Source organism: Arctopsyche grandis, chromosome 10, assembly GCF_051622035.1.
Source record: "Arctopsyche grandis isolate Sample6627 chromosome 10, ASM5162203v2, whole genome shotgun sequence".
Taxonomy (NCBI): Eukaryota; Metazoa; Arthropoda; class Insecta; order Trichoptera; family Hydropsychidae; genus Arctopsyche; species Arctopsyche grandis.
The window spans coordinates 28,728,600-28,755,793 of NC_135364.1; the positions used below are offsets into that span (position 1 = coordinate 28,728,600).

Sequence of the window (27,194 nt, forward strand, 5' to 3'; positions counted from 1 at the left end):
TACGCAAGGCCAGCTGCTGCCTGGTAATGCTTAAGTGCGGGTCCGGCAGCAGCTGAAAGATAGAGGGGTTTTTAGTGAGTAAGAATCTCACACTCCCCCTGGAATTCGGGCCGGGAGGCCTATGCAAGGTTTTACCCTCTCACGGAAAAAAAAGTGTTGCCTGTAAGACGTTGAAGTTCGTGGTCAGTAGTACTGTATCATCCGCGTACCGAATGTTATTAATTACTGTGCCATTTATTGTAATTCCGGAATCTATATCTTCCAAGGCTTCAGCAATAATATTTTCTGAATATAAATTAAACAGTAGCGGTGATAGCACACATCCTTGCCGAACTCTCTTCATTATTCTTATGCTCTCTGTTGTATCACGTTCGACGCGTACTACGGCCGTCTGATTCCAGTAGAGATTACCAATTAGCCGAATATCTCTTTTGTCTAACCCTATCAGCGATAGTATTTCAATTAGTTTATTATATCGCACATTATCAAATGCCTTTTCGTAGTCTATGAAACAGGCATATACATCGACGTTCATACTAAGCCCGCTTTAAAGGTCACGGAATTTGACCCTTAAAGCCTTCAACATAAGGCCACCACCCCCCCGACGAATACAGTCCAAGAGACCCTTTCGTCGGAGAACGAGACGGTTGTTCATGAATATCGCACAAGAACAACCGCACATCACTGTTCTAATAAAAAAACCACACTGTACATAACCAAGTACAAAATTAACAACAACGCATGAACACATAAAGCGCGCATGCGGTAGGAAACAAAACCTGAGATGTGCCGTGCGAATGCACGCACACCTCAAGTAAACATACATGTACGCATGATTATGCGTGCATAAGCACGCAAGCACACACACACACACACACATACACACACACACATATATATATACACACACACAAACACACACACACACACACATAAACCACAAATACATACACTCACCTAAACAGCAAACGCCCACTCACACACACACACATTCACAGAATATAATATAAAAAAAAATAATAATAAATCAACACATAATTGCTTTTGCAATTAAGTGGAGTAGTAGCATCCAGGGGAACACAGCTTCCCAAAGCATTCCGCGAACTTTTCGAAAGCTCTAAACGATGCTTTACTCATTATTAGATCCCCATGATGTAGGGGGCCAATGAGAGAACCCCTGACGCTGTCCAGCAGAACCCTCCTCTCAGCCTCCATCCCAGGACAGGACCTCAGAATATGATCTGCATCCTGCTCCGGAAAAGAACACGGACAAAAGGATTCAGATACCAAGCCCATAGATGTGAGCTTGCCGTTAAAGTGGCCATGACCAGTTAAAAATTGACTGGTCCAAAAACTAGGCGACAGCCTAGTGACCCTCCAGCCTAGTGACCAGCCAACTAGTGACCCTCGGAAAAAACAAATAGGTTTGTCTACCTTTAGAGGAACAATCCCATCTAAGTTGCCAAGCCGAAATAGCACAATTTAAAATAACAGACTTCAAACTTTGCCAGAATCGAGGATCATCGCACTGTGACTGATTAGGAGCACGGAAAAGGACGCCTGAGACGGAAGCATCTAACCCACCACGAAGTTTTTCTCGAGCAGCTCTTATTTGGACGACCAAGTCAAGTGGCAATGTACCCGCAAGAATCTGTAGTGAGTCAGTAGACGCAGTGCGATAAGCCTGGGTAAGAGCGATCAGAGGAAAACGCTGACCACTATTTAATGTACGACGGACCGTCTTTAATTCGACACGATGACCCCAAATGCTAGATGCATACGTCAAAGAGTTCACAAACACAGCATCGTATACCAAGCGTTTTTCATGGAAACCCAAACCCCAAGAGCGACCACAAAGGCGACCAATACGACCAAAGGAAACCTTAGCTTTATCTAATGCTTTCCCAATATGACCATTGAATGTAAGCCCGACATCGAGAACAACACCTAAATACGTGTACTCGTTGACGAATTTGATCTTACAGTCTCCGAGTTTGATATTAGGGGCTCTAATAAGAGAACCTTTTAATAGTAAGCACTTGGACTTAGAGGGCGAGAAAGAAAGTTTGTTAATTATGGCCCAATCGTCTAGAAGGTGAAGTGCCGCAGTAGCTCTACATTCCATCTCAACACGGGACTTTGCGTGCGTTAACAACACGATGTCATCAGCATACGCAACCAACCTGCAACCCTCCGGCAAATTGATTGTAAAGAGGTCATTGACGAAAATGTTCCAAAGGATAGGTCCCAAAACGGAGCCCTGTGGACATCCAATAGAGAGATCCCTGAAACCAACCTGTCCTCCGAGTTCGAAAACCAATTTCCTATCCGACAAGTAACTCTGCAGTAAGCATAGTAAATTCGGATGCAGTCCCAGCAGATGCAACTTGATCAATAGCATGGGCCACCAGGCATTATCAAACGCTCCAGCAACGTCGAACAAAACAGCAACTACATACTTGGATGGAGAGTCCGAAGACTCCCTCAAGACACAGCGAATTGCATCAACAGTAGACTTTCCCGATCTAAATCCAAATTGACCACCGGATAAAACAGAGTTATCGTCAAGGAAACTATTGAGCCGACTCGAAATTAACCTCTCTAGGACCTTCCCAAGAATAGGCAACAAACTGATAGGGCGATAAGCCTTAGGGTCACTAGCCAGTCTATCAGTATTGTGCTTTTGAATGACAAACAATTTTCCAACCTTCCAGCAACTAGGGAAGGTTCCAAATTTAAAACAATTTCTATAAACATTGAGAAGTTCAAAATTACCCACCGACCAAACAACTCTGGCAATATCTCCGCCTATCATATCAACTCCAGGAGCCTTACCCCTAGCCAGGTTATTAAAAATCGCACTAACTTCCTCCGAAGTTGGAAGGTCTTCATAGCAACTAAGCTCAGTAACATAAGAAGCAAAATTACGTATAAGAACGTGAGCAGGTAGATCATTGTCGACGTTTATATCCAGACATCGCTGCGTTAGCACCTGTATACTAAATAATGCTTCTCTTGTACCGAAACCGTTTTTAAAACCAAATTGAGTGTTACCCATTCTTTCCTCGCATTTAGTGTAGATCCTTGCATGTATAACTTTCAGAAATATCTTGAGAACATGGCTCATCAAACTGATTATTCTGTGATCACCGCATGATTTAGCCTTTGGTTTTTTCGGTATCGTCTCGAAAACAGATTTTAACCAGTCTGATTTTTTCATTTCATTTATTCATTCATTTCAGTCTGAGCATTTCTATTTGTATTCCATCCGGTCCAGCAGCTTTTTCGTTCTTTGCCTGTTTAATTGCATACAAGATTTCGCTTTTTGTAATGTCCAGCCCACCATCAACTTGGACGATCAGAGCTGATTCTCTATTATCATTCAATAGTTAGGTTTCCATGTATGATTTCCATTCTGCAAGCCTGTCTTCAATATTTAGTAGTTTGCCGGTTTGATCTGTAAGTGAACTAATATATTTATTTTTGTATATTCCTGCTGCTTGTTTAACATTCTTATGAATATTAAACATATCATGTTTTGCTTCGAGTTCCTCAATATCACTACATTCGCTGGCTAGCCATTTCTCCTTAGCTCGCCGAATCAGACGACGGATGGATCTTTGCACTTCCACGTATTTCTGCGTATTTATATGTTTATATGTAGTATTACCGAAGATCCATTAATTGTAGTATTTCTTCTGTCATCAACGGCTTAATCTTGTTTTTTCTGATGCTGTTAGCCTCTGCTGTGTAGTTGTATTGATAATATCTTTAACGACAATCAATATCCAAACTTCTTGATGTAGAAACATTGCTTACTTTATCGTTTAGTTCATACTGTATCAAACTTCTGATTCTTTCGTCATGCAATTTTTCCATTTCGATACCAGACGCTTTATTTTTACTTATTACTTACCTCCTTTAGGTTTCACATGGCTTTCGTGTCAGTGGTCATTTTTATCTCTTATCCGATCGTTTTCATACTTTGCCATATTGCTCATTTTGGTCATCAATACACGTTAATATATCGTCTGCCATTACGTAGATAAAATATCGTATACAACGCGTTTTAAAAACGGGGCACGTAGACCTTCTTGACGTTTAACAAGCGTTTTTTAAACTATACTAAACTGTAAGATTCCCGGCATAAATGAGTATACATAATACATAAATGAGTATACATAACTCTCGTTCCGTAGATGCATATATACAATTTTAAGATTCAAACATCTTTGCAACTGACCTTGATGACTATGATTTATAGAAATACTACATATTGAGATTTTAAAGTCATTTAAATGCGATATTACTTAACAATGCAAATAATTATAAATAATAATTCACTCGTCTCTCGACGCTCCGTGAGAACGGACGTGCCGAAGACGTACTCTCTGTGCGAGCGCTCATAATACAGCGATACGCCATACCGTCAAAAAACCCACACCTTTTAACATACACCACAAACACCCCCCACAAAACGAACACCAAACGAACACATGTTGGCACCATGCGAGGATCCAACCTGAAAAAGCGAATTAAGAAGACACTGATAACTACAACCGAAGCTCCTCAACCAGGCTGCTCTCAGACCGCTCAGATGGAGACCGAGTGGCAGTTTCCAAAACATACGGCAAAGAACGTGAAAGATGTTGCTCCTGAATTTAAAATTCAGGAGAAAAACAAATTTGAAGGGCTCTTGGAAGTTTCCGATGTCCCCAGAAGCGGTGGAAGAATCCCGCCCATCATCATGACAGCTACTGGCACTCACGGCAGCATGATCGAGTCGATCAAGAAGTTTATAAAAGACTTCACAATGACTTACATTGGTCAAAATAATGTCAAGATACAATGTAAAAGTCTTGAAGACTTTAAAAAACTTCGGGATGGATTGACACCAGACCGACAATTCCATACCTTTTCCAGGAAGGAGGAAAAGGAAATAAAAAGTGTCGTACGTGGCTTGCCGAAATTGCCGGAAGCTGATATTAAAGATGACATCATCAGACAGGGATTCCCTGTAACCAAAGTGATACAGATGAAGACGAAGGAGCCTAGGAGCAACGCCACCGAGCTATGCTTGGTGTTCTTCGAGCCATCGGTATCGGCAAAGAAGATTAAAGAAATCCGGTACATCTGTTACACAAAGGTCAGTGTCGTTAAATATACTAGTAAATCACAAAATATTACTCAATGTTTCAGATGCCAAGAATATGGACACGCTGCGAAAAACTGCAATCGGCAGGCCAAGTGCGTCAAATGTGCTGGCACTCACCTCACCGCACAATGCAATCAAGGAATAGTTACCCCTGCTGTCTGCTCAGGCTGTTCAGGATCTCACCCCGCTAACTTCAAAGACTTTCCAAAAAGACAGAGCAATCTGAAAATGCTGGAATCGAGGAAGAATCGAGCATCAATTGTCAAAGCCAACCCTTGGAAACTCCCAGTGGTGCAGTCACAAAATATCCCGGTCGTTAACGATCATAACTTCCCAAAGCTACCGACCATTAAAACTCCTTCACCAAATATCCCTAAAAAACCCCACCAACCAACCAATCCCAACATTCAACCAACAACAGACCTAACTTCCATGGCGTCTATGACGAAGATGTTGAAGATCCTCCAGGAGATTCGTGCCAAGGCCAGCGGTTGCACCGACAAACTAGAGCTGGCACTCATGCTTGTCGAATATCTCGATGTCTTTGATTAACGGGAGGCGACTGAACATTCTAGCTTGGAATGCTCGTGGACTTAAGAATAAGATTGACGAACTAGAGTCGGCGATCGGTGAGTACTGTGTTGACATAGTTTTAATCTCCGAGACCTTCTTAAAACCTCATATCCGTATTAACCTACCTTACTTTAACTGCTATCGCGATTTTACTTCTATAAAATCATACAAAATACTATATTGTGCATACGTAAGAAGTATTGTTGAGTTTGCATCCCAAGTTTGGAACCCAGAGTACTCTGGTGCAAGAGACAGATTGGAGCGCATTCAGAAGAGATTCTTGAGGTACGTCAGTAGCCGTTTTGGATTAACCTATACTTCCTATGAAGATGCTTGTAGGTGTCAGCATATACTTCCTCTTGTCAAAAGAAGGGAGATAGCTGACATCTCAACAATTTTGAACATCCTTAACGGCTCGATCGACTGTCCTCAATTATTGACTATCATTGCGTGTACCAAATAGAATGACTAGATGTAATGAGCTCCTTTACATACCTAATACTTTTTCTAATTATGGAAGAAGCTCATTCATCTGGCGTGCAAGCTCCACCGTCAACACACTAATCTTAACAATTTCTATGTTTGACTTATTTAATATTAATGCTATACAAGCTAGAGTAATTATTGCAAATTTGTTTTTCGATGATTAATTTTAATGAAAATTTACGATTGTGATTATGAATTTTTATTTTGATGTATTTATTTTGTCTTTTTGTTTTTTGTTATATATTATATTTTTTTTATTATTTCATAATTTTTATCATATTATTATTCTTATTATTTTGATATTTTTATTATACTGTTATTTCTATTTTTTTTCTTTTTTTGTTTTCTTTAACTATCTTACTCTATTATCATTTTTGTTTCTTATTTTAAATGTTTGAGCTTTTCTTTTTTTTACCTATATGTGAAAATTATTAATGGTTTACTTAACATAATTATATTTTTTTTACTATCAATCTATGTAACTTAATAAACTGTAAATTTTCCAAATAAATAAATAAATAAATAAATAAAGTTACAACATTAGTCTTAGAGAAATTTATAGACACTTTTTATTAAAAGTCCAAATCAGTTCGATATTTCTATGCTAGTTTAACAAAGGGTTTTACAAGGGTTTCACTAGGGCTTTTCACTAGGGTTTCACAAAGGTTTTCACTGATTTGAGTAGATAAGTAAAGCACAATATAACGTTGGTGCTGTTCAGGGTAGTCTTGATGATGACGACTGTTGCTGTCTGGAGTCGATGGTGGGGACTGACTAATTCGATCGAATTGCGGTCTATATAAATGATTTGTTATCTTATTGGCTGAGCTCATTCCTGGATTCTTGTCTTATCTGGATATACTATTACAGGAATGTTTATTAACTTGTTTACGCGCGTATGAGCGCGAGAAAGTGATATTTGATTATCATGGGAATCAAGGTACATAGCAGTGTCATCTTTGGTAGGAGGCAGATAAGGCTTCCGTACTAGATCTTTTGTTTATGAAGTCATAACAGCATGTATGCATTATTCTAGTTATTGATTTTTTCTTTTGTATTTCTAAATATTTTTAAATAATTTTATCTGAACCGGAATAGTACTTTTACTCTAGAGTCTTCACGAAAAAATTCAAGTATAATTCTTGTATCAATGTGTTTGAAATGTGCTGAATTTAAATCGGAATATAAATCAAATTCTGTTAATACACAGTTTGACAATCCAATTGTATGTATTATATTTGTCATATAAAATTATATCACTATGTGCTAATTATCAACATACACTAGGTACATGTGTATATTACAACAATAAATGATTTAAATATCAAAGAATATCCGAATTTTTTTACAATTATTCGTGCATATATACATACAAGTGATGAATACATAGTTGAATACATACTAGTGAACATACATAGCCCGATGAAATATCATCGCATGGGTATAAAATTATTATATACCCGTATAAAACTAAAAATAAAATCCGGAACCGGAACCGTTATTTTCGTAGACTCTCATAGATAGTTTTCAATTCTTTATTTGTAATAATTTTCAATTCTTAAAGTTAACGTTAACAAAATGTAATATTTTCCGATTATACACAAACGGTCATTGACCTCGTAACGTTGAATATTATTATTACACATAACAAATTACGTGCATATACATATGATGTGTATTTACAACACGTATTCTGGGCGAGGATATGGCATCCGACGCGAGCTCGTGAGGGCCATTGCGTTTGGATCGGAGGGTCCGAGGTTCGATTCCCGGCGCCCGTGGTGAATGAAATCAATTTTTTTCTCGAATATCGTCAAAATATAAATAACTTAAAATATAATTATAATTTAACTGAAAATAAATACATAAAAAAATGGTTTAAAACCTCGCCAAATGAAATTATTAAAATTACGTATTTTTATATGGCGAGAAGGAATATTTCAATTAATGTTTAAAAAAAAAAGACGAAATGAAAAATTGGATTTGGCGTGATGTCCGAGACCATTAGCTCAATTTAGACCCATATTCAGGCTATTTGGGGTGATCGGTTCGAGTCGCGACAAAGTCGTCTCGTCGAAAAATGAATTAATCGATTTTTATCGATTCGTTCATTATGTTCGGCGAGAGTTAGGACACACACACACACACACCCACACACACACCCACACACACACACACAGATTACCGTCTTTATATATATATGATGTATGTAGTGTTGGAATTGGACGAAAGGCTTATGTATGAGCTATGGCTGAGAAAGAGTATGTTACGACTGATTGTGGGGAGGGGATGAAAAGTGGCAGAGGGCGCGAAAGAGACCGCTATTTTACAGTTAGTAGAAGTTAACCTTCTACTGGGGGTGGTTGGTCGCTATACCACCGCGTGTTGTCGTTTTAATCGCGTTGGTAATCGCCTTATTATGTATGTGATGATCTAAAAGCGGCCCATACCTCTTAGTAATATATTTAATTACATTAGTTTAAGCCGGGATCATAATTTTGATTGAAACCCCAATCATTGAAATCTTTTTGATTGAAACCCCAATCATTGAAATCATTTTGATTGACATTTTAATCCCACACATTTGTACATTTGTTGTTGAAATATTGTTTAAATTGCCTTTTTATTTTAATAAATTAATTGTATTTAATTTATTATATATTTATTAAATTATTTATTATATTTTAGTACATTATTTGTTTATATACATTTATTTTACTTGACTTTTTTTTAATATAGTTTTTTTACTTAAGTTTTTTATATACATTTATTTTTTATATTTTAGTACATTATTTTTTATATACATTTATTTTGTTACATGAGTTTTTACTTTATCTATCTACGTAGTAACAATAGATGAAGTTTTGTGATCATGCGAAAATTCGAACTCGAGATTTTGACGGATTCGAACTCGGAATCGATTACTGATCACGTTTTCATGATCTAGAAAAAAATGTTTGTGTCTGTGTATTTTGGGGATTTTTTCAACACCGTTAGTCCTATCGAACCGACACTTAGTATCGGTTACTGAAATTCTTATCGACACTACGTAAATTTTTTTCAAATTTTTAATTTGTACCGAAGATGGTACCTCCCCTTATAGGTGTCCCCTTTTTTTTAAGTTTTTGAATTCGATTTTCTCTCAAACTAATAACTGAATCGGACTGAATTTTTTTTACATGTACAAGAAATAATAATTTTATATTTTTTTAAATATTTTTATCTGAACCGGAATAGTACTTTTACTCTAGAGTCTTCACGAAAAAATTCAAGTATAATTCTTGTATCAATGTGATTAAAATAAAAAAAAATCACTAAATTTAATAAACCGGAACCGGGATTTTTTCCCTTCCGGAAGTTCCAGAAGGAAGGTCAAAAATGTTGTCGCCTGGATCCTGTCCACACCCCTGAACGTATTAAGCTGAAAATTTATATTTGTATTCTTTATGTACTAACTTAGATTTGGTAACGTTTTGGTCAGAATTCGTAAGCCGGAAGTAGTATTTTTTTTTAAAACAATATTTCATTATTTTTTCATTATTTTATTTTGACCTTTTAAATTATTTTAAGCGTCTTGATATTTATTGTGCATAATAAAGATAGTGATTTTAAGTAAAAATAAAAAATAAAATCACCAAATTTAATGAACCCGAAGTGGGATTTTCTCCTCTTAGAAAGGTCATAAATGTTGTCGACTGGATTCTGTCCACACCCCTGAACGTATTAAGCTGAAAAATTATATTCATCGTCCTGATATTTAATGTGTATAATAATTATACTGATTTTAAATAATAAAATAAATTTGAACAAAATCCGACAACCGGAAGTAGAACTTTTGTCTTCAAGTTTCCATATATTTGCGCTCAATTTGTATCGCTATCATAGTTATTAGTTCAATATCGAATTTTGTTTTGTTACCTTCTTATATTCCTCAAATACATAGATAAAGTCATGGGTTGGTCACACCCGAATTTTTTTATATATCTTAAAATTATATACAAAACCAAAAAGAGGTATGTTTTTAAAAAACGTTTTTTACTAAAGATTTTATTATTTTCTACCTTTTAGTGTTACAGAAATTACTACAATACTGCAGGCAGGCCGTGAGAATTAAAAAATATATGCTGGTGTATATAACTGAAAATGTTAGAGTAGCACTGATTTAAATGCTACATACATTTATTTATGAATACAATATTTTACAAATAATTTAAACTATTTTACACATTGTAATTTAATTATCATTTACAAATTAATTATAATTATTTACAAATTAATTTAATTATTATTTATAATTATTTTCATTGTTGAGTAATATCGCATCTATGTAAATGACTTTAAAGGCACTTTAAAATCTCAATATGTAGTATTTCTAAAAATCAAAGTCATCAGGTCCAGTTGCAAAGATGTTTGAATCTTAAAATTCCATAAATGAGTTTATGTATTTACAGAAATGAACTTTTCAATCATCAGATAAATTAAATCAGCTGATAACTAAAAATAAAACTATCACTGTTTGATCTGTGTACATATGTATGTAACTTGTATTGGTTAGAAAGTTTGTTTTGGAGGATTAAGCAATTAAATTTGAGGTTATTAGTTGCAGCCGGAGATACATATGTATACTCATTTATGCAGTTAAGAATAGGTTATTAATACTAAGATTGCTTTAATGATTTGCTTTAAGAATAGATTATCAATGAGTGATTGTCCATAAATGAGTTTATGTATTTACAGAAATGAACTTTTCAATCATCAGATAAATTAAATCAGCTGATAACTGAAAATAATTGTATGTGATGTATGTATGTAAGCTTATTGTAAAAAACTAAATGTATGTAAGCTTATTGTAAATCATATTATCAATTAGATACAACATAACTTCTTATTGAATACTTATATCGCAGATAAAACCAACTGAGGAGATATACAGTGAAATGTCAGATTTGACATATTTGGCCAAAAATCAATATATATCGTGTATTACATTACATGAAACTAGACGCCAAATTTGAAATTTATATATACATATGAGAGTTAAAACTATAAATATTTAAATATTAGAGATAACGTGAACCTATAGAGCAAATTTTATAAAATATAGAGTGAATTATAGGCGTTTAAACAATTAAAATCTGAAATAGCATATCAAGGCGAAAAGGTTGAAGATAGATTATGGTAGCTTTACTTACCGTCATAAACGTCACCGTATCCGAGATACTGGATATTTGTTACGCATTGTATACGATATTTTATCTCCAACGTAATGGCAGACGATACATTTACGTATATTGATGACCAAAATGAGCAATATGGCAAAGTATGAAAACGATAAGAGATAAAAATGAATACTGACACGAAAGCCATGTGAAACGTAAAGGAGGTATGTAATAAAAACGGTCTGTCGCTAAATTTATATGTATATTTGTATATATGTGACGGACGATCAACCGTCAACCAGTATGGGGAACAAATTTTAATTTTTTTATTTTTTCATATTTTTAATTTTTTTAATTTTTTTCATTTTTTTTCAGTTTTTTTCAGCTTTTTTCATATTTTCCATTTTTTTCATATTTTTCATTTTTTTCAGTTTTTTTCATATTTTTCATTTTCTTCATATTTTTCATTTTTTTCGGCCCGGCGGCGCTTGAGGCGAAGCCCCCGGGGTGCCGAAAGCATCGGGGGCGCTGGGGGCGAAGCCCCCGGGGTGCCGAAAGCATCGGGGGCGCTGGGGGCGAAGCCCCCGGGGTGCCGAAGGCATAGGGGGTGCTGGGGGCGCTGGAGGCGTCGGCGGCGCTGGGGCCGAAGGCGTCGGGGTTCGGCGATGCACAAAACGTAATTCGTAATTCGTAATCACTTCGTAATTTGTCATTCGTGCATCAATTTCTTTCCGAAACCAGTCGATTCAATATCTTTAACTTTATTTTTATTCGAGTTTCAATTCCTTTTCGAAACCACCCGTTGAAATCAACGGGCCCAACACTAGTAATAAATAGTACAGGAAGTATGCGAAAACCACACGATCGAAATATTATTTTTTGTTTTTCTATCAACGTGGAAATTTAATCCTCATTTGTAATTCAAATCGTCCCAATATTTTTACATAAAAAATAGCTTTTAGATAATAAGGTATTTCGTAGTACATTATTGGCGGCCAACTTGGGAATTACCGAATTGATTGATAGAAGATATGTACATAAAAATGAAAAATTCATAGTACATAAATGGTACCTGAAAATGGTAACTACCCTTATAGGTGTCCGTTTTTTTAAGTTTTTGAATTCAATTATCTCCCAAACCGCTTACTTGAATCGGACTGAATTTTTTTGAAATGTAATAGTTATGTGCTTGTTATGGCCAAGTACGTCAGGCTCAGCTGTCATTGTGACATCTGTGAGACTGATATCTTTTTTTGTATTGTTTTCGATCGATCTTATTGTATTGTTTTCAACTCGTTGACATGGGAAGTTTTTAGTTAAAGTTTGCACATAAACCGGGGTGCATTGAAATGCGTAGAAAATCTTTTTGGTTGCATTGCCTGTGTGCGCACCATCGCTCATTGTGACTCGTGCGCCTCTCCCGGGCGCCCGTCGAAACATTCCATTTGTTATATGTGTTTTGTCTTAATTTAATATTCAAAACATAAAAGAGGTTTGTTTTTAAAAAACTTTTTTTGTCATTTATTTTTTAATTCAATTATCTCCCAAATCGCTCACTGAATCAGACAGAATTTTTTTCAATGTAATAAAAATTATAAATTTTATACCCTAATATTTTTTAAATATTTTTACCTGAACCGGAAGTAGTACTTTTACTCTAGAGAATCAAGGTTTTTTCGGTTTTCCTCAGAAACCTTTTGGTTTATTATATAATTTAATATTGAGTTATGTTTGAAATTTGGTATCTTCCGTCCACCGAAAGTTTACTCTTGTTCGATTTTTATTCCACTATTTTTTTCGACCCTTTTAACATATATGGTCGTCACAAAAAAAACAAGAATAATTCTTATATTAATGTGATGAAAATAAAAAAAAAACATTAAATTTTATAAACCGGAAGTGGGAATTTTCCCTCTTAGAAAGGTCAAAAATCGAAAATGCCCTCATAGCCGGTATGTGTGAACGTGTATGAACATATGTTTGATTATCAAATTTTATTTTATATCCTTCTTATATTCTTCAAATACATTGACAAAGTCGTGTATCACATTGTTGTTTTTGCATACGCGATATTGAGCGGTTCTTGTTACTTTATCTATGTTTTTTACTTATTACAAACCTCCTTTACGTTTCACTTATTTAAATTGTTTTCGTTCCCTATATTTTATCATAGCACGTGCCGGATGCATGCGCATCGCACTGGAAGCGAATTTAAATTTATCGAATTTAAATTTATTTCCAAAAATCGATAATCGATAATAAAAACAATCGCAATCGCATCCGCAATTTTTATGATGCGATTGATCGCAATTTACATAAATAATTACATACATGCACGCATACCTCTTTACATTGAAGTCGGGTAAAAGTCAATAGGGCACTTAAAATCCAAATAAATTCTAACAATTAATAAATTTAATTTTTTTTTAAATATTAGTGTGGTTCCTAGGGCATCCAATCCCAAAAGATATTGCACCGGAATTGCGGTGCTGGAAATTTCCGATCCCGGGATCCCGGTGCAAACTTGCACATGACAAAAGTCCTACTTCCAGATCTCGGATTTGTTTAATTTTTTTATTACTTAAGGGGATGTATTCTAGTCAAGAAATTTGAAAAAAATCCATTTTTTTCATATCTTCAAAGCTTAAACCTTAAGCTTAAAATAAAACGTCTTGGATGGTGAATTGAACATAATATATAGGTATATTAACTACAAAAAGATAATATTATAATATATAGTCCCGTTGTTATTTTTCATATAAAAGAATTTGAAATTTACACCATTAAATTTTTTAAACCATTGAAATTAACACGATTAAAAAGATAATTGTAACTGAACGTAAATCCTTATTAATATGAAGAATAAAAAAATTCTCATAATCTGCACTTTGTGAATAAATTGAGATTAAACTGGTTTGTGTTTATTTTATTTATTTATCTGTGATAGGATAGTGTGTAAATTAGTCACGATACGTTTTATTGAGTTTTGGAAAAATTATTGTTTAAAAAAAATAACGTTTTTTACACTATTTTAATAATTCAGTGATCGAAATGTCGCATGAGTGATTTATCAGTGATTGTAATGTCCGTGAGTGATTTATCTGTGAGTGTGATGGCCGTGGGGCAGTTGTCGCGTGAGTGATTTGGTGTAACGCCGTTGAGTGTAAAATCCGTGAGTGTTTTGTCGTGACATCTGAAAAAATACCTACAATTCATGCCTCTAGACCAGTGGTTCTCAGGCGAAATTTTACCGTGGCCGCACAGGTGATAATAGTGATCCCATGGAAATGTCTGGTGGCCGCACCAAATTTAATCAAATAAATTTAAATTACCAAAAAAGTGGATCAATTTATTCATAAAATAAAAGAAATTTTAACATTTTGGTATATATGTATTTATTTAATAATAATGCAATTGGAAATTGCTCCATACTCCTTTCTTCCAATGCAAGCCGCATTCCTGCTTCTAAGTTTGCGTCTTTCAGCTGATTTCTAAATTTGTTTTTAATAAAGTGCATTACACTTAATGATCTTTCGCAATATACGGTAGTGGGAAAAATAGACAATATTAATAAAGCAATTGTTGCTAAATCTTTATATTGGTTTGTTTCATTGTCAACGTATATTTCCGGCCAAAATTTTTGAACCGAAATATTATTAAAATGGTTATTAAGTACTTGATCATGACTTATTTCTAATAATGCATATTTTACGTTAGCCCAGTTAATTAATCTCAATACCGAAAATTGTTTTAATCTATTTTGTAGTACTATGAAATTTTCATTTGTCATCATAATAAAAGGGGAAGATACAAAAGAAACAGTTTTAAAAAAATTCAATTCTGCGAACCTTTTATCAAGTTCCAGATTCAGAGATTTAAGACACTATTATTTGAAGTTTTAATTTTAATTTTGAAGTTGTGTCTGTCATCTTATCTATCGAATCACTAACAGAAGATAAAATTGAACTCCACAGCCCCGATTGTTTCTACGATTTTCGATTATAAAAAAATGAATTTATTTGCATATTTGCATATAGCATTTATTTGCACATATAAAAGCTTAGTTCAGTTTAGATATCAACAGTGTTGCGGATAACAGTGCAGTGATCACTTCAGGTTAAAGAATACTTTTGTAATTTTGCTTTCCTTGATTAAAAATCTGAATTCGCGTCGGATTTTTTAATGAATATGACTCGGATTTTCAAAAATTTGCAACATATTTTTTACCTGGACTTTATTTTTTACCCGGGAAATTCGGGGAAAGGTATTGCAAACCAATCTGTATGTACTTTTACTTTGCCTTATTGGGAAATCCGTAATACATGTATGTGTGTATCTACGTATGTTGTAACACCGTAAGTCCTATCAAACTGAAACTTGGTATCGGTTACTGAAACTCTTATCGACATAACGTAATTTTTTTTCAAATTTTTAAGTTGACTGGAAATGGTACCTCCCCTTATAGGTATCCTCTTTTTCTTAAGTTTTTGAATTCAATTATCTCCCAAGCCGCTAACTAAATCGGACTGAATTTTTTTTACATGTAATAGAAATAATAATCTTTATAACCTTATATTTTTTTGGTTTATTAAATTAAAATTTCATATCTAGAAGTTTAAGCTTAATACCAAGTTAGTTATAAAATTTGGTAAGCATCCGTCAACCGGAAGTGGCAGTTTACTCTTGTTCGATTTTTGTTCCACTATTTTTTTCGACCCCTTAAACATGTTCCACATACGAAAAAAATCAAGTATAATTCTTGTATCAATGTAATGAAGTGGGTCAAAAATGTTGTCGCCTGGATTCTGTCCACACCCCTGAACGTATTAAGCTGAAAATTTATATTTGTATTCTTTATGTACTGACTTAGAGCTGCTAACGTTTTGGTCAGAATTCGTAAACCGGAAGTAGATTTTTTTAAAACAATATTTCATTATTTTATTTTGACCTTTTAAATTATTTTAAGATTCTTGATATTTATTGTATAAAATAAAGATAGTGATTTTAATCAAAAATAAAAAATAAAAATCACTAAATTTAATGAACCGGAAGTGGGATTCTTTCCTCTTAGAAAGGTCAAAAATGTTGTGCCCACTGCCCAGAATTCGTAAACCGGAAGTAGAATTTTTTTTTTATATATCATTATTTTATTTTGACCTTTTAAATTATTTTAATCTTCTTGATATTTATTTCTATAATAGTGATAGTGATTTTAAGTAATAAAAAAAACTGAACAAAATCTGACAACCGGAAGTAGAACTTTTGTCTTGGGCAAGTTTCCATACATTTGCGCTCAATTTGTATCGAAAATGCTGTCACAGTTATTAGTATTTCATGATCTGTTTGTACGGTTCAATATCGAATTTTTTAGTTTATTACACTGAGCAACAAAAAAAGTACCTGAGCGGAGATTAATCAATCTTTACCAAGTTTGACCAACTAAATTCGTATATGTCGATGATATTTGTTGGTTTCTTTTTGTTTATGAGATATAAGCGTTTAAAAAATTCACAATTTTCACAGTTTTGTGGCTTTTACAGTCTTAAACTCAAAATCTAGTATTGCTATGCTAAAAGTGAGTATTGGAATCAATAGTCAGATGTTCTTTCTATTGATTATGATTTTTCAATGCTTTAAAATACTTAAAAATGATTATTTAGCGAATGAAAGAATAGTAAAAAATATACTGTTCTTTTACACATTTTTTTCCGTGATTTTATGAGCTTATTTTGTTAATTTTTCACATTAGCACGCTTATAGGTATGGTTTTCCATCTCAATGTTTTTTTTTAATCTAAATGTACTTATTCAAGCGGCAAATTTATTAACTTTAATTCTGTAATTTAAATAAGTAAATGATGTTCTAAATTTAATTTGATAGTTCTGCAAATTTCAATAGGTTTTTTTTTACTATAAATATTTGCAATCGACCCGTCGCGTCGGTCATAAGCAAATTTTATCACTGGTCAATTTTATTTTAGAAGATTTGGCAATCCATTAATTGCCAACTTTTTATAAATTATCCGAGCACTCTGCGGCGCTTTAGTCTATTGTCTTTTGCACTAGACTTTATAAGAGCTTTTGCCAGCTCGTTTGCGTGAGTTTCGAGTCTACGCCTGTAGTTCTTTTTATAAATATCTATTTCGGTTTTAATTAATGGTATAGATACATGTTTATGAATTTCAATGTTTCTCGCAAACCATGTGGAATTTGTTATATATCTAAGAGCTTTATTTTGGAATCGTTGTATGATTTCCACGTTAGAATTACTACTCGTTCCCCATAGTTGGATACCATATGTCCAGACTGGCTTTAAGATTGACTCATATACTAAAATTTTTTTCTCTAATGTTAGACTGGATTTTCTTCCTATCAACAAGTTCATTTTGTGTAGCCGCTGGGTGAATTCCTGTCTTTTATTTTTGATGTGATCTTTTCATGTGAGTCTCATGTCATTTATTTTGTTATTTTGTTATTTTATAAAAAAACCCTGTCTCCTGTCAAGGGTGAAACACAGGTATTTTGAAGCGGTACTTTCAGTCAGTTCATCGTTTTTCAGTCTAACTACTGGGAAGTTCCCTCGTCTAAGTTTGAATGTGACATGAACAGATTTGCCAGTGCTAGCCTTCACTTGCCATTTTTTCATCCACTCTTAGAAGCCATTTAATTGATCCTGTAGCACTTCCGATGCGAGCGTGGGGTCGCTACTACTTGTTAGGAATGCTGTGTCAACGACGTACGTTGCTACTGTGACATTTTTGTTTGGTGTTGGGATGTCTGCTGTGTAGATCGTGTATTGGTCTCAAAATGGATCCCTGTGGTACTCCCGCTCTGATTTTGTATAGCTTTGAAATCGCCTTGCTTTGTCTCACTTGGAATATTCTGTCCTCGATATACGATTTAATAATTGTGTATAGAGTTTGTGGGAGCTCTTTTGACCTTATATAGCAACCCCTTGTGCCAGACTTGTCGTGTTCTTGTCGTGTTCGTGTACAGACGTTGATTACGTGTGTGGCGATTTGGGCAACGAAATTGTAACAATTAAAAAAATAAAAATAAATTTGTAATATATAATTATGTGTATGTTCTAAGTGTATAATAATGGCATCAGAACGCATAAGTGAAGTAAAAAGGATTGAAAAAAAAATTATGGACATTTTGACCACAAAAACTAACAGTATATCAAATGACAATAAGACATTTTTAATTACGTCAGTAAAAAAATTAGTTGAATATATTTGTGAAAATGAAAATAATGATAAGGAACAATTTTTGGATGTAATATGTGAATTAATAAGTGAATTTAAAAATTTGAAAAACAATATACAAAAAGACATAAATATATTAAAAAGCAACAGTGAATTAAACATTTTAAAAAGAGGTGTAAATAAGAATGAAAATAATCTAAGTTATGCAAATGCACTTAAAAATAATAATAATGACGTAACAATAATTGTTCCAAAAAAAATTCAAGAAATGGACAAAACAAAAGAAGAGTGAAAAAATATAATAAAACCCAAGGAACTAAAAATAGGAATACAAGGGGTTAAAAAAATCGGTAAAGGGGGTATTGTTGTAACGTGTAACAGTGCACAGGATAGTAATAAATTAATAAAAGTAGTAGAAAATAAATTAGGGGAGAATTACAATGTTAAAAGAGGGGAATTAAAAAATCCCAAAATTAAAATTGTAGATATGTCGGAGGAACTTACAAGTGAACAGTTGGCTGATTGTTTGATGAATCAAAATCAAGAAGTTATAAATGATGGTGAATTGAAGGTGTTAAAAATATGGAAAAGTAGAAAACATAATAAATATAATGCGATATTGGAAGTAGATTGCAATACATTTAAAAGATTAATTGAAGATGGAAAAATAAATATAAATTGGGATAGATGTAGGGTTTTTGAAGAAATTAATATTCTAAGATGTCTAAATTGTTACGGATTTAATCACAAAGCGGTGGATTTTAGAAACAAGGTGACATGTGCGAAATGTGGAGAAGAAGGGCACAAAAGCGAGGGATGTAACAATAAAATAATAAAATGTATTAATTGCTTTAAGAGTAATAATAAGTTAAAATTAAATTTGAACACGAATCACGGACCGTTGGACACTAAGTGCAGTGTATATAAAAGAAATACAGAATTAATGAGAAATAGAATTAAGTATAATAATATATAGCAACCACCAAAAGGTATCGGTATAAATGTACAAAGTTTTTTTGCTCACAAGGATGAGGTTTGGAGTTTAACTGTAAGTCAAAAACCATTATTTATAGGTTTAAGTGAAACGCATGTAACTAGTGATTTTGAAGATTTTGAGCTGAATAAAGATGGATATTGTGTTTTGAGGTGTGACTCTAATTCTAGACATACGGGTGGGGTACTATTGTATTTAAGGGATGATTTAAGTTACGGTAATGTAATAGTTAATAAGGTTGATGGTGAGTTTTGGACAATTGGTGTGGATGTACTTGTGAATGGAGTTACTGTGTTTTTGCTAGTAATTTACCGCAACGGTAGAAGTGGAAGATTTCTTAAATTTTTATAAGAATTGAGTGAAAGAAGTATAGATGTGAGTAAAAATATAATTATGTTTGGGGACTGGAATTTTAATTGGTTAAAGACAGAAGAATTTTATGTAAAATAGTTGAGAAATTGGGTAAATGAATTGGGTTTTAAACAAAAAGTGACGGAAGCAACGAGAGTGAATAATTTATCAAGCTCTCTCATTGATTTGGTTATAACAAATATAATGGATTTGCGGTGTGAGGTGAAAGATGTACCGAAAGAAGGAGACCATTCTATTGTCATGTTTTGGGACAGCGGTTTAGTAACGGAGGACTTAAAAGTATGCAGGTGACTGAAAGAGAAAACATTGATTATCAATTGATGAATGAATTGTTAAAGGAGTGTGTATGGGGAAAGGATGGTGATAGTGTGAATGAAATGTGGGAGATAATGTATCGTAATATAACATATTCTAAAAGTAAATGCGTAAAAACCACAAGAATCATGCATAAGCATAAGCTGAAACCTTGGTTTACCAAGGAAGTAAAGGAAAGCTTAGTTGATAAGAATATTAGTTATAAAAGATATAAAATTATTAAGGCTATGGATGGAATCCAATTAGAAAAGGCTTGGTTAGAGTATAAAAGAAAGAGGAATAAATGTGTGAATGTTTTGCGTAATGCGAATAGGGATTGGCATGAAAGAAATATTGATGGTGCAAAAAAGATCCCACAAAAATGTGGCGAATAATTAAAACTTTGATTTCCGGGGGAAAAAATCTTTCTTTGAATGAATTAGATGTCGAGGGGGTAGTATATAATGATAAAGAGGATATGGTTGAAAGATTGAATGAGTTTTACATCAATAGTGTGAATGATATAGTTAATTCAATACAAACAAGGCATAATAGTGTGAATGATAATATTAATTTGGGTTTAAATAAGTTTGAAAGGTTTAAATTAGTGGAAATAGGGGGATTAAATGGTGTATTGAAGGGCATGAAATCAGTTTCTAGTATGGATGGATTGACTCTAGATATTTTAATCAACACTTGGGACATGGTTCGACCTCAGTTACTGAAATAAATAAATGAATCGTTAGAAGTGGGATCCGTCCCGGATGCATGGAAGGTGTCTACTATTGTACCGGTACCAAAGGTTACTGGCACACATAAAGCCAGTGAAATGAGGCCCATCAATATGTTACCAATTGTTGAAAAGATGCTGGAGGAAATCGTTATGATTCAATTGAAAGAGTTCATTAGTATAAATGATTGTTTGGTTGTGGAACAGTCTGGATTTAGAGTGAAACATTCAACAGAAACCGCTATCCAATTGGTGGTTTCTGATTGGATGGAGGCGATGGATGAATCTAGTATGGTTGTTGGAGCAGTTTTTCTAGATTTTAAGCGAGCGTTCGAGACAGTAGATAGGAATATTTTATTACAAAAATTATATAAGTTAGGAATAAATGGTATAGTATTAAAGTGGCTTCAATCATACTTAAATAATAGAAGGCAAATAGTAAAAATTGATAAGGTGTTATCCTCTGAATTTGTAACACCTCATGGAGTGCCGCAAGGGTCCAAATTGGGACCCTTATTATTTATATTATATATAAATGATATTGTTAAGGTAATTAAGATGTGTAAAATACATTTGTTTGCAGATGATACATTGATATATATATAATTGGAAAGAATGTTGATGTAATGTCTGAGATTTTAAATATATGTAGAATTAAATTATGTGAATGACTGGTTGTGTGAAAATAAATTAAAGTTGAATGTGAATAAAAGAAAAATTATGTGGTTGAATTGTAAAAATAAAAATATATTGAATGAAATTAGAATTGATGAAAAGTTATAAGTTATAAGTTTATATTTTATAAGTTACATCATAAGTTATTACCTAAGTATTTTGATGATTATATAATAAGGAATAGGGATAAACATAGTTTTTATACTAGAAATAAGGACAAACTAGTTGTAAGTAGAGTAAGAAAGAATAAGACGGCTGGGGGTGTTTTTCACAGGGGGTGTGCTCATGTATAATGCCCTCCCTGAGTGCGTCAGGTCTGCTAAAAACATGGATGCATTCCTGCGAGGTGCGAAGAGACACCTCTGTGAGGGACAGTACATATAAGTTAATTATAAATTTTAGAGTTAAGTATAATAATTAAGATGTATTTTTAAATTAGCTTGATAGCTAAAATATATATATAAATATATAAATATATATATATATATATATATATATATATATATATATATATATATATATATATATATATATATATAAATAAATAGACTCTGTCAAATGCCTGTTGTATGTCTAAGAAGGCTGCAGAGCAGTATTCTCTATCTTCCTGAGTTTGCCTGATATTTTGGACCACTCTATGGACCTGCTCAATTGTGGAGTGGTTTGCTCTGAACCCAAATTGGTGTTCTGGAATTATTCCTTCCTCCGTCACTACAGGTAGGATTCTAGTCAGTAGTATCTTCTCAAATAGTTTTGAGTTCAAGGTCAGTAAACTAATCGGTCTATAAGAGGATACTTAGTTTGGGGGTTTGCCGGGCTTAGGTATCATTATGATTTGGGACACGATCCAGAGCGCTGGAAAATATGATGTTCTTAAAATACTGTTGAACAGCATAGTTAAGAACACGATTCCCTTCCTCGGTAGTTCTTTTAAAATTACCGCAGTGATTAGATCAAATCCAGGAGCTTTTTTAGGATTTAGCATTTTTATGTGTATCATAATCTCTTTAGGTGTTATGCTCTTTATAGTTTTACAAATCTGAAAATCTGTTTTTATAAAGTCATCTATCTCTTTCTCGGATTCATCTTCTGCTTCATTGGGTTTAAATACATCCTGAAGAAATTCTGCATAAAATTCGGCATTTTCATCGTCATTTCTTCCCCATCCGCCATTTGGGTTGCGTATTGGTGGAACTGATTGCTGTGGTCGCTTGAAGTTCTCAGTAGCTTTCCAAAGCGAGTATTCATTCGCTTTGGATTTCAGGTTGCTTAAATATTGGTTGAAGGATTCATTTTTAATTTCAATCTGCATGTAATCGGCTTGAGATCCATATTCTTCTTAATCTTCGTTTTTCTTTTATTTTAACTTATATTGCTTTGGGGTAGTTAAGATTTTGTTTTGTGTTCTCGTTTTGACAGGGCGTAGATTGTATTAAGTTAGTTATATATCTAGTTGCATCTTCTATTTCATTTCCTGTTTTAAGTGGTATTTTCAAGTTAATATTTTTCTCCAAGTATGTTTTGAATGCTTCCTAGTCTGCTTGTTTATTGCACAGTGTTTGTCTTTTTTCTTTTTGAATTAGTGTTGTGTTCAATCTTATTATGATAGGACAGTGATCAGATGAACTGTCCATGTAATTTTCCACATTCATATACAGCGAAGACATCCCCTTGACTATAAAAAAGTCAATCAGGTCAGGGTTTTTGTTTACATCGGCTGGCCAGAATGTAGGTTCTTCTGTTGACAGTGTTTGCATAGAATTCATATCAATGCTATTTTTCAGTTGTCTGCCTCTTGGTAGTGTAATTCTGGAGCCTCAATGAGTGTTTTTTTGCGTTCCAGTCTCCTTCTATGATAAATCTATGTCCTAGAGTTTTAAATAAGTCATTGTACATTTCTGTGGTTATTTTGTGTCTAGGTGGGCAGTAAATTGCGGTGAGATGAGTTTATGAGATCATTGCTATGTCTATAAATTGTGTTTTGATAACGATTTCCAATTCTTCTCGGTTATTGTTTATACCATTGATATTCCATGCTGCGATTCTAAGTAATTTAATGCCTTTGATATTTTTCGAGTATCTTTGTTTTAACTCCTAATAATAGGGATTTTATTCATTTTATTCGTGCTTTTATTGACATAGTTTATTCACTAGCATTGTGATCAGTCCCATTAGGGTACCCATTTGCTGTATGAGAGTGTCAATTTTTTCTGCCTGTTTTCGGATCAGTTAGTGGAGCAGATCTCCGGGTATATGCTGTGGTTCCATTTCGTTGGCTCCATTCTTCACAACATCGGCGTACTGTCTTTGCTTTTTTCCATCTTGCTTAGTTTGGTTATGCTCTATATCTTGCGCTTGCTGGCCGGCTTGCAACCTCTAGTACGTAGTAACAATACATACATAGATGAAGTTTTGTGATCATGCGAAAATTCGAACTCAGAATCGATTACTGATCACGTTTTCATGATCTAGAAAAAAATATGTGTGTGTCTCTGTGTATTTTTTTACATTAGTCTCATCAAACTGAAACTTAGTATTAGTCCCATCAAACTGAAACTTAGTATTGGTTACTGAAATTCTTATGGACACGACGTTCATTTTTACATCTATTACCTCCTTTACGTTTCACATGGCTTTCGTGTTAGTGGTCATTTTTATCTCTTATCCGATCGTTTTCATACTTGGCCATATTGCTCATTTTGGTGATCAATACACGTTAATGTATCGTCTGCCATTACGTTGGAGATAAAATATCGTATACAACGCGTTTTAAAAACGGGGCCCGTAAACCTTCCTGACGTTCAATAAGCGTTCGTCCCGTCTCTTCCAACCTGTTCGCCTTGATATGGCCAACAAAACCCTTTAATGATCCTTATGTACTAAAATTACTTTATTTTTCCTTTGTAAGGTCTCACCTTGAATTTGCCTCAATTATCTGGTCACCTTTTTATTTATCCCATATTAATTGTATTGAGAAAGTTCAACTTAAATTTATTAAATCCTTACGCTACCTTTTTCCTACCTATACCCATTCTACTGTTTCCGACATTTTAAAAATCCTTTCTTTTAACAATCTTTCTGTCAGGCGACGACATACTGATGCTATATTCTTCTTTAAGCTCATAAATGGTTTCCTTGATTGTTCTGATTTACTGAATAAGGTTAATTTCAGAATCTCAGTTCGGTACTCTAGACACGTTGCACTCTTTTCACTTGATCCTTTCAATACTAATTCCCAAAAATATTTTTATCTGCAGCGCGTTTATCGTATGTTTAACGGAGAGCTGAATGAGGTTGATCTATGTATTTGGTATTTCCCTACATCAATTCAGGTCTAACATCAAGAGAATCTTGACCGATTGATTCATTTCTTCTCCTATTCTATTTTTCCAATATTTCCAATATTTTTATACTTTAGTTTAGTTATGTAATGTGCTATTTAATCATATTATAGCTTTCATTCTTTTCCTTTTCATTTGTTTATTTTGTATTTACCTTTTTCATTTGTTTTATATTTGTAAATTTCAATTTCTTCTTATATTCTATTTTCTAACCTTTTCCAAATATTTTAATACTATAGTTTAATTATGCAATGCTCTACATATTTTGTCATGCCTTTATTCTTTACTTTTTAATTTGTTTTCCTTATATTTATCTTTTTCATTTTTGTAAAAATCTATTATTGGACTCGGATGTTACATATATTATTTATTTACTATTTGTTTTTTTATACATATCTATGTACATCCTGTCTGTTGATTTTTCAATTAATAAAATAAAATAAAAATAAAATATAAGATTTTAATTGTTTAAACGCCTATAATTCACTCTATATTTTATAAAATTTGCTCTATAGGTTCTCGTTATCTCTAATATTTAAATATTTATAGTTTTAACTCTCATATGTATATATAAATTTCAAATTTGGCGTCTAGCTTCATGTAATGTAATACACGATTTATATTGATTTTTGGCCAAATATGTCAAATTTGACATTTCACTGTATATCTCCTCAGTCGGTTTTATCTGCGAGATAAGTATTCAATAAAAATTATGTTGTATCTTATTGTTAATATGATTTGCAATAAGCTTACATACATTTAGTTTTTTACAATAAGCTTAAATACATACATCACATACACTTATTTTTAGTTATCAGCTGATTTAATTTATCAGATGATTGAAAAGTTCATTCCTGTAAATACATAAACTCATTTATGGACAATCATACATTGATAAACTATTCTTAAAGTAAATCATTAAAGCAATCTAGGTATTAATAAACTATTCTAAACTGTGAGGTTCCCGGCATAAATGAGTAAACATATTTCCGGCGGCAACTCATTACCTCAAATTTCATTGTTTATTCCTCCAAAACAAACTTTCTTATCAATACAAGCTACATATGTACACAGATCAAACAGTGATAGTTTTATTTTTAGCTATCAGCTGATTTAATTTTTATGTTATACAGCACCTCTTGTTCCGTAGATGCATATATACAATTTTAAGATTCAAAAATCTTTGCAACTGGACTCGATGACTATGATTTATAGAAATACTACATATTGAGATTTTAAAGTGCCTTTAAAGTCATTTAGATGCGATGTTACTCAACAGTGAAAATAATTATAAATAATAATTAAATTAATTTTGAAAATAATTATAATTAATTTGTAAATGATAATTAAATTACTATGTACAAAATAGTATAATAAATAATAATTTGTAAAATATTGCATTCAAATAAATATTCTGTAGCATTTAAATCAGTGCTACTCTAACATTTTCAGTTACGTTGTCAAGTTGACCGGAAATGGTACCTCTCCATATATGTGTCCTCTTTTAAGTTTTTTAGTTTCCTTACATTTGCCCTCAATTTGTATTGAAAATGCTGTCATAGCTATTAGTATTTCAGAACGCTGCCGTTATGTGTGAATGTGTCTGTACGGTTCAATATCTAATTTTGTTTTGTGACCTTCTTATATTCCTCAAATCCATAGCTAAAGTCATGGGTTGGTCTCACCCGAATTTTTTATTTGTTATACAAGTTTTCACTCATATATGTTCATACATACATATATAACCGTTTTGTTTAAAAATATGATGCTGGTCCGTGAGAATTACCTAAAAATATATGCTGGTCCGCCTACTGAAAAAGTTTGAGTAGCACTGCTTTAGAGTCTTTAATTAATATTGTGTATTAGATGTATTATGAGCATTTATAAGAATTGTAAATAGGTATTTGAGCTCTTTTTTTTTATTATGCTGTACATTAACATTAGAGCTCTTTTTCCTATTATGCTGTACATTAACATTAGAATAATTTAATACTATGATTACTAACAAAATTAAATTAAAATTGAAAAAAATGGTAAATGATCAGTAGATCAGTAACTATAAAAACAGATATAAGATGTATTGTGAACATAATTTCGTAATAATTAAAGGCATTTAAAAATCAAAATAAAAAAAATAATTTTACTCACTAACTTTTTTATTATAGTTAGATTTAATTTTTTGTGTGTACATATATTCGATTTTTTTTT

The 27,194-nt window shown here is 33.1% G+C and overlaps 2 protein-coding genes across 3 annotated transcripts in view; one reads left to right on the plus strand and one right to left on the minus strand.

Annotated features, from left to right (window-relative positions):
* Positions 1–139: 139 nt before the first annotated feature.
* LOC143917759 (uncharacterized) lies at positions 140–535 on the minus strand. Its single transcript, XM_077439340.1, has one exon. The coding sequence runs from the start codon at positions 533–535 to the stop codon at positions 140–142; it is 396 nt and encodes a 131-aa protein (XP_077295466.1).
* A 12,029-nt stretch (positions 536–12,564) lies between these two features.
* LOC143917816 (fatty acid synthase-like) overlaps positions 12,565–27,194 on the plus strand; it is a 36,357-nt gene continuing 21,727 nt past the window's right edge. Inside the window, exon 1 of one of the 2 annotated variants that reach the window (XM_077439410.1) lies at positions 12,565–12,607. The gene's annotated coding sequence lies outside the window, so the exon portion shown is untranslated. Of the gene's footprint in view, positions 12,608–15,445; positions 15,490–27,194 lie in introns of those variants that run through there. The other variant, XM_077439409.1, reaches the window with a different exon arrangement.

Excerpts from the sequence above, each read along its gene's own strand:
- LOC143917759 (XM_077439340.1), bottom strand. The coding sequence starts at position 535 with ATGAACGTCGATGTATATGCCTGTTTCATAGACTACGAAAAGGCATTT.